This window comes from Rhea americana, unplaced genomic scaffold (assembly GCF_003343005.1).
Source record: "Rhea americana isolate MKP2758 unplaced genomic scaffold, rheAme1 scaffold_40, whole genome shotgun sequence".
NCBI lineage: Eukaryota > Metazoa > Chordata > Aves > Rheiformes > Rheidae > Rhea > Rhea americana.
In genome coordinates this window covers 1,622,340-1,631,620 of record NW_028186535.1, presented here as the reverse complement: position 1 = coordinate 1,631,620, position 9,281 = coordinate 1,622,340, and the positions used below count along the sequence as shown (strand labels likewise).

At 42.2% G+C, this 9,281-nt stretch overlaps 1 protein-coding gene across 1 annotated transcript in view; it reads left to right on the top strand.

The window, feature by feature from the left end:
• Positions 1 to 3,163, top strand: part of HEY1 (hes related family bHLH transcription factor with YRPW motif 1) — a 5,823-nt gene extending 2,660 nt beyond the window's left edge. Inside the window, exons 2-5 of the mRNA XM_085314297.1 lie at positions 22 to 171; positions 263 to 346; positions 451 to 532; positions 1,314 to 3,163. Of these exons, the coding sequence (XP_085170423.1) occupies positions 22 to 171; positions 263 to 346; positions 451 to 532; positions 1,314 to 1,897 (900 nt within the window). The 3' untranslated portion in view covers positions 1,898 to 3,163. The remainder of the gene's footprint in view (positions 1 to 21; positions 172 to 262; positions 347 to 450; positions 533 to 1,313) is intronic.
• Positions 3,164 to 9,281: the final 6,118 nt, after the last annotated feature.

Sequence of the window (9,281 nt, the reverse complement as noted above, 5' to 3'; positions counted from 1 at the left end):
GGCTGCGCGGCGGGCGGGCAGGCGGGCAGGCGGGCGCGCTCCCCGCGTCGGCGGCGCGATGTCCGCCGTGACGGGTGTCCCGCTGCTCCCCGCAGGAACCTCAGCTCGGCGCCGGGCTCCGTGTCTCCCGCCACCACCTCGCAGATCTTGGCCAGGAAGAGGCGGCGAGGGGTGAGTGAACCGACGAGCGAGCGGGCGCCTGCCCACCCGCGGGCCGCCAGCCCCCGCCGCTCGCCCCCCTCACCACCGCTTTCTGCCCTAGATCATCGAGAAGCGCCGCCGCGATCGCATCAACAACAGCCTGTCCGAGCTGAGGAGGCTGGTGCCCAGCGCCTTCGAGAAGCAGGTAGGTGCCGGTGACTCCCGCGGGGTCACTGCCCCATGCCTCCGCTCTGGCTCACCCCAAACTTCTCCGTTAAACATCTCCCGCTGCCCCTGCTCCCTTCCTAGGGGTCAGCCAAGCTGGAAAAAGCTGAGATTCTGCAGATGACTGTTGACCATCTGAAAATGCTGCACACCGCAGGAGGGAAAGGTAAAGTTTCACGTCCAATAGTGGGGTCGGTAGCTCCACAGGGCAGTCGCTGCACGAGTGCGCTGCCTGCCGTTAGGCGTGCTGTGTGCYGTGGGAATTTTTAGAGAAAGTGAATGGAATCTGCGGTATCTGTTGTGAGGAATTCAGGACTTTCTCTTACTAGAGAAGTTTTACAGCCTGAAACATTTATAGTGTTGGCTCCAGGTTATTCTAGGGGAGAACGATTACAGCTCTCTCTGCTTCATGATGAAGAGAGTGAAGTGACTTGTTTCTGGCGGCTAGGAAGACTCAGAAGTTTTYGTTGTTGTTAATAAATGTTTATTTCCATAAGTCTTTGAAAATTTAGAACAGAAAAAGTAGAAAAAATACAAGATAAAATGAGTAGTGAAGAGAATTGGTGAAATGTGCTTTTAGAAAAAAAAAAGTTGCCTGTGAATGTGCCCTTTGATAAGTTATGCATGTGTTACTAATAAATTTCACTGTGCTGTAGTTTTGCCTGTGTGGGGGAGACAGGGAAAGAATGAAAGTGGTTTCCTCCAGTGATAGAGTGCAATTTCTGTTTAAAAATGGCAGTCTTGGGACTTGCAGCATCACAGCACAGATAGAAAATCTTGATAGACAAAGAAGAGAAAAAGGAGCCTGGCATCTAATCTATGGTTAGGAAAACTGACCGCATCCAAGCAAAATATGCTTATAAGGGAGGGTGGAGCAGAGAGGCTACATATAGATAATGACTAGGAACAGTATCTTAAGACTCCATTCTTTGTTCTTTTTTTCTTAGGTTATTTTGATGCTCATGCTTTGGCAATGGACTATCGGAGTYTAGGGTTTCGAGAGTGCCTGGCTGAAGTAGCCCGATACCTTAGTATTATTGAGGGTCTGGATGCTTCTGACCCTCTGCGAGTTCGACTTGTCTCTCATCTCAATAATTATGCCTCTCAACGGGAAGCAGCAAGTAGTGCGCATGCTGGCATTGGACACATTCCTTGGGGCAGTGCCTTTGGACATCACTCTCATATATCTCACCCGTTGCTGCTGCCTCAAAATGCACATGGTAATACCAGTACCACAGCATCTTCCACAGAACCACATCACCAGAGCAGAATTGCTGCACCACATGCTGAAGCTTCCTCACTCAGAGTGCCCCCAAATGGCAGTGTTGGACCAGTGCTCCCTGTGGTCACATCTACTTCCAAACTGTCTCCTCCTCTTCTTTCCTCCATGGCATCCCTGTCTGCATTCCCTTTTTCATTTGGCTCATTCCATCTGCTGACCCCTAATGTGCTGAGCCCGTCTGCACCAACGCAGTCAGCAAACCTCGGCAAACCGTACAGACCGTGGGGGACTGAGATTGGAGCCTTCTAAGGATGAACTGTTTAGTGAGGGTGGGGAAACCTACAAACCTAGCTGAGCTGGGTTATGCCACACTTAAAAATGAAATTCTTAATGAACTGGGACAAAGGTACAGTTTCACCTTAACAAAGTTTGTCTAAAAACTGTCTCTTTGGGGTTTTTGTTTTCTACRTTTTTGTATTAGCAGTTTTTTTTAAAGAAATAGTTGCTGAAGTTGTCCAAAAATAAAATTATAATAGTGGATGTTAACACTTGTGTTAGATCTATGTGGAGCATTTAAATTACTTTTGTAAACGGTTTGTTTCAAATGTTCTGTTTTGCCTCAGTGCGTCAGACTGCCTTTTAATGAAGAAATGAGTAAATTGCCTGCTGCTGTTAGCAACAGCTTAGCTTAGTTATTAATTTTTCCAAAACCACTCCTTTTGGCATTAATAAGCTGTGGTTTTTGTTAATATTTTGACTTGAGAGGGTCTATGAAGAATTATTATTTTTGTGAACTATATTTGAGTCTTATATTTCTGAACAAAGCGTTGACAAATCAGATTGACCAGCTTTATCTAAAAGCCCCATTTCTGTGTCTTTTGCAGTGGTTTGGTATATTCGGTGGTCTTATCCTAGTCCCTAGTGAATGTCTGTTCACATCGCAGAATCACTACACTATTTCTTCCACCAAAAGGAGCAGTATGAACAAACTCTAGAAGGGAGAGGGAGCAAAAGCCAAATTACAAGTTACATTGGAAGTGGGTTTAGTTGTTGGGGATGTGCTGGGAAACAAATTGTCACCTGCCATAGTTTTCTGGTCAGAGCCAAAATACATGTATTCATTTCATAGATTCTGCCCTGAATTATAGTGGAGTTCTGTCACACCATACACTTGGGTAACTGCAGCCAGACTTCCTCTCTGAGCTTCAAATTTGCCCCTAAAACAAATCATGTTTATATTTAAATAGCCAATGTAATGGTACAGTGGGAACCCGGTCACTGTGTAACCACATTGCTTAACAAATACATCTAACCAATTGACTTTTGTATTGCATTTCACTCTTAGGCGCAGTTCAGTGCCACTCCTCATTTTATAAGGGCTCTGCTGCGTTCTCCTCTGTGCGTGTGTCTGTGCGTGTGTTTGTGTGCATGTGTGTATATGTGTATATTTTAGTTGATTTCATAAGAATCTTACCTGAACAGGTTTCTTTAGTGAGTTCCACTGGACTAGGTTTGACTGCTCTTGTATTTGTGTTGTGGCTAAATAAAGGAGAAAGAACAAAGTATTTTAAATAACACGTTTGTCTCGTATGTGTCAATGGAGAATTCTATACCTCTAGGTACCAAGGCAGATGCTGAAGAATTGCTACTTAGTCTTTCTGTGGATATATATTTAACTTTTTTTTTTGATTATTATGATCTACTTAACTACAATAGCTGGATACATAAAGAGGCACTGAGCCTTGGAATAACAATCAATTGAATGAAAATTTAAGATACATATTGTATGTTACTTACATTTGCCTGGCAGTGTGTGGGCACAGTGTGAAGACACCAACCTTACTGCTAAAGAAGAGGTTGAAACTGTGTTGCACCTGAATATTCTTATTGCTTTGTCTTAATATTAAAAAAAAAAATCTCTACACACACGGATTCCTTTTCTGTTTAACTCATGAAATCTTTATCTTATCCATAGCTCTACAGTAAAGTTTTGTACGTAATAGTCCAGTTCCTGTCCTATGTGTTAGTGCAGTATCTATACAAGGTCTCTGATTAATTTTGTATGTGTTACTGAGTAGCATTACTGGTGTCTAGCATGTTTTTTCTCAAAACAACAGCACAGCAGGCAGTACATAGATGGAAGTTTTTTTCCCTGAAGCCGTGTGAATAGATGTGTCCTACTTCTACCTGGAGAACTTCAGTGATTCGTCCCAGAAGCACCTCATTCCTTTCCTGTGCATTTCACTTTAGAGGGTGCTTTTGATGATAAATGGCACATCCGTATCTGGATTTAGCTTTATCAGAACAACAGAAAAAGTGCTTGGTCCTGTGGGAGAAGAGGGCTTTGTTTGAAGAGGGGCTCTCGGGCTAATTAAGGAGTGGCATCCACGGGAGGCTGAGAGAGGGCTGGGCTTCCTCAGRAGGAGGACTGCCTTGAGGTTGGAAAGAGTGGGAGGGTACTCCACTATGTAACCACGTTTTACCTTCGGAGGCTGTGGGGGTCCAATGCTAGATATGAAATGCAAAATGTGGCAAACAAATACACATGTGTTATTGAGGAGAGATTATAGAGSGTAGTATTTCACATACATACATGAAATGAGAGTCTGTAAAATTCAAGGTCCAGTTTCCTTTTCACAGTATATATTGTTTCCTATTTAATTATGCTCTGCCCTGTCCCTAATAGGTTTTTGTACCAAATTAACAACTCCCTACCTAGAAGATTGCTATAGTGCATGCTACTGTTCTTCAGATCTTTTAATAAATGGCAATGCTTCTCAGCCTTTTAATGGTTATTTCATTGACATTCAAATGACTTTGTCTGCCTCTAAATAGCTGGCTCTTTTGTGTAGAGAGACCCCTATAATTATTTCTGTCCCAGTGTCCCAGTCTTGAATGAACTTCAGAAACAGARTGCAATAAAAGTTTAGCTACTGGTGTTTGTCTCTATATCCGCTGTGGTCTCTTCCAATTACCAATGTTAAAGGTGTTAATGAAAAGTTTTAGTTTTATTAAACTTTTGTGATATACTTTTGCATTTCTAGAGACTCAAAATCTAGAGATTACTATGTTACAAACAGATGAATAGATTCTAGGAACTCAAAAAAGCTRAAAACTCAAAAGGAAAAAGCAGTCCCAGAAACTGAAGCACCAGGATCAAAGTCCAGGGCTATGTTCTTATTTGTGCTGCTGACTTAGTAACTCATGCTTAGCAATCACTTACTCCGTATCAGTTTTGTCAGCCGTGAAAAGAGACGGCAGTACTTGTTCTCCTTTCGTTAAGAGACAGTGGTAGATGAAAAATTTCTATATTAATTACAAGCGCTGTTGTTTCTCAAAACTATAGTACAGAAAGATTATGTCATTTTTCTTTCTCGTAAGATGCTAGGCTTCTGAAGACAGACTGAAAAAGGCAGGACAGGCTTGTTCCTCTAGACAAYAGATAGCTGCTGAGCTCAAAATATTTACCTGTTTATTCTATTGCTAAAAAGCAATTACAGGAGCACAATTTTAGCTGGAGAGGTGGTGGAGAAGGAAGGAAATGAATATTTGACTTGATCGCCATGACCCCCAGGTAGCTCAGTTGTTTTGGGTGAATCAAACACTTTGGATGTCTGTCCAGAAATTCTCAAGCTGAAGCATTGTGTGGGATGTAAGATGATGTAGTATTTCATGTAAGCAACTATTACCTTCCTTTACGGAGGAAGCTGGGTTTGAGTGCAGAATAAGTTTAAGAAGCTGGTAAATACTGTACAAAACCAGATGCAAGCCTTTGGAAATCCATTCAGTGCGTTGGCATAAAGGAATAGATCATGGAACTGACATTTTTTAGCTTTTGAAAAAAAACTGTCAGTAGTTCTTAGGACAGTTTCCTTTCAGTGCTCCTGTCTTACACTAGTAGCATGACACATAAAAAAAAATATATATATATAAAAATAAATAAAAAAGTGAATTCTGGATTTTGCTGTTTTCACTCATGCATCAGCAAGTGAGTCTCCAGGTGACAAGAGCCCTGCTACACTATTACTTCATGGAAGAGGCCAGCCTGGTTTTTTCCAAGCAACAAAAAAAGCCCGCGTGAGCATAGATAAACTGAAAGCCTTCTTCCTGTTTTATATTATATGCCTATATTTACAAGCACTTCTTGACAAAAACTCCCAGTTTGGATCATAACATGTTCTCTGTACTGAACTGGAAGGGCTTTGTGCTGGAAGGCAACAAAAATGATTTACAAAGCCCTTTCCTGTGGCCTTAAATGAAAGGCTGCAAAGATGGATTGTGWTATGTGCTAGGTGGCTCAGTACGTCGAGGCGTTAGTATGTCCATGCATTAACCAGTCCACCTGGCCTCCTAGAGCACTGAGTGCTTTGCCTTTAACTGAACGCCTCCCTCTCTCTCCACTCGGCCAGCTCATAAATAAAAAATTAGAATTGTTCCTTTCTTCTGGAACCAGAGTATGCAGGCATTGTCATTCTTGCAATATAGTAGCTTGACTGGAGTAATAATAAAATGCCACTGCTCAGTAAGATACAGAAGTATGAAGATGTCTTTTGGGGAGGCTGCAGAGTTTATTTGATTTTTTTTTCTTTTAAGGAAGTTCTTGGGTATTGTATGTTGCTCTCTCTTATTCTCTCTAGTCCTATGCATGCTTTTTCTTTAATAAATTTCATTCATTAATCTGTTCCATGATTTATTATGTATGATTCATTAATCATACAGCATGAAACAGGAAGAAACTGCCTTGCCTGGAGCCGTACCCAGACCTTCCAGCATAGCAGAGCTCATAGACAGAGGTTCTCTTCCAGCTGTGTCTTGATCATCAATATATCACGTAAGACAAACCCTAATGCATTAGGGGCTTCTCTAAATGCTCAAAACTTGCTTTGCCTACAGAGGCCTGCTGCTTACAGGGTTGCTCTGCTTGCAGAGCTCTGACCTGCRTTACGTGGTATGGCCTTTTTCAGAGCTTTTACCAAGCTGGAGAAGCCTCCAGGGGAAGGGAAAGGGGGAATTAGGAAAGAGCTGGAGCCAGGCTTCTGGCACATCCTCTGTGCTCATTGGGGCAGCCTCAATGCCTGTGGACCTCTGCTCATTAATCTCCTCTCTCTGCATTGGAAAGACCTCCTGGAGCTTTCCAGGTGGTTTAYACTTCTCCAAGGTAGGCTGTAAAATCTAGACACAGGCAATAGCAATGGGTTAAGTGTGCATTTCTCTGTTTTGTGCTGTTTTCACTGAAAAAAATGATGTTGGAATAGAAAAGTTGAAGGAAAAGCTCTGGGGAGAGAATGGCAGAGAGCAGGAAGGAAGGCTAACGTGCAGGATCACAGGAAAGCTGCAGCTCACAACAGGTGACTGAAGAGCTGCATTGTTTGCATTACCTGTTGCAAAGACAGGGAAATAACTGATGTAAAATGGCAAAATAAGCTGTACACAAGTAGTTAAGGGGTTCAGAGTRAGGAAGGTAATCTTAATAATCACAGCTTTGCTCAATAAGCCAGAATCAGATGAGTAACATGCAAAGACTGAGACATATAATTTTCAGTGAAGCACTGAAACAAATGCATGTGAATGTCTTCATCTAATTTGATGGGTCATGTCACTGAATAGGGAGGAAACACGGCTCGAAAGGGCTATTGCCGGTTGCAAGAATGCATCACAGCATGATTTGCTGATTGTATTTGTACAATCCAGTCAAGTGAGTGTAAGAAGGTCAAGGAATTCAAGCRTGGCCCATGCAAGGGAGAGGGCTTGTAGCCCAGCATGATTGAGATTTTCATGCATCATGATAACTGATGTAAATTCCTAATGACTGGCAGGTGTTTCCATGAATTGCTCAGCCTTTATCAGCAGGTACTACCTAACTGCTGGTGCAGCTGCTTAGCTTCTGCATTTTGGTGTGGTACTTTTGGGCATGTGTTAGTCATCTACATAGGTATGAGCTTCCTACCACTGTGAAGTGAATAATGCAGGCACATTGTCAAAAYAGCTGGTGAAAGCTAGCTGTTTTAGTTATTACAGAGCCAAATTCTTAGATGAGGAACATCTGGTGGAAGGAACTCAGAATTACTAACTTACTTTGATATTATACATTTACAATTGATAATGCTGATAATAACTTGGGAGTACTGCTGCACATTATCACCAAGCCTGTTTTCTTTAACAGAGAGGTCATTTCAGAGATTGAATTGCAAATTCTGAAGATGAAATGAAAATAAATGTAATTTATTGTTGCTCAGTGATAGTTATGTAAAAAATTTTTGAAATGTGATGATAATTTAAAAATCGACCAAAGGGAACTGAAGTGTGTGCTGTAAGAATTCTTTTACATGTTACATGGCAGTCAGAGCTATTTTTTACTTCATAAGGAAAACATCAGTTTGATTGGACAGTGTTCCTTGTATAATGTAGATGCCTAACTGTCTGTAGATTGCCCCTTTGAATTTCTCTGGGATTCATTGCATCTTCTGTTAAGAGGAAATTATCAACAACAAGAGGAAATCCTGTACTAGTACTGAATAGTCCTTATTCTAAAGGTACTTCCCTTCTTGTGGGAATTGTATATAATCAGAACAACACTCCATAAAACAGATGAATTATTTTAGAAGGAGACGGGTCAGCCTTTTATTTAAAAGGTCTGACGTTATTGTACACAAGAAAATCAATTGTTGGAGAGGATGACATTCTTCCACAAGCTGACTGTACTTCACAAAGGTGGGGCAAAGTTTAAGGCATTGGCAACAGGAAGCCCAAGCTCCTTAGAGACTTCCATGTTGTCTGGAGCACACAATGACAAAATTACCCTTTTTCTTCCCAAAAGTAACCCCATGCCTAGTAACGATTAAACTTTACCCTGCTCAGGACTTGAGTTGGTGGAGATGCAAATGATGCACGTAACTGTAGGCCAGCAGCAAACACCCTTTAAGTGCAGGGCATTGCGTTAGTTAGCTGCATGTTGTACAGACCTGGCAAGTAGATAGAGTTGATCTTTCGAAGATGAATCCTTCCCCTACATTAGCTTCCCAAGATCTGCCCCTTTGTACTTCAGTTCCAACCACACAGACCTTTTCCACCACAAAAAAYGCTATGAGTTAAACATCCCTTGGTCCAAAGCCAGGGACTGAACAGCCRTGTGACTGAAATCGTGTCCAGAGATTTTGGAAAACAAACATACGAGAGCGGCAATTGTAGGTCTAAAGATAAACTGTTGTCCTCCTCAACGTGTTAAATCTATTCCTCTTTCAAAGGAAAGGTTTGTGAAACCCCCTACTCCCCCTGGCCCCAAAGAGCCCAGCACTTGGAGATGCTATCATGAATCAGGCACTCACTGAAAAAAGTTCAAGCGAGATTTGTTATGTAACTTCAAAAAATCACTGGGTTGTTCTTGTTTTAGTCAATGTTTGTCCAATTCTTATCTCCTCATRGAGGAGGTAAGAAGGCTGCCTGCTTCTTCAGGGTGTTGACAAGGTTTGCAGGCCTCTTTTTGCAGCCCCCATGGGCCTACCCTCTGTGATTCTGCCAGTTAGCAAACTGAAGCCAACAGCTAACAAAATTCTGCCTCCCTGCAGCAAAGCAACATCCCAGGCTGAAAGCACAGCTTCAATGACAGAGCTGGCTGAGAGCCACAGGGGCCCAATACTGGGAATTCCCATGGTCTACCCTCAGGGATAAAGTCAACAGAATGACACATCAGGTT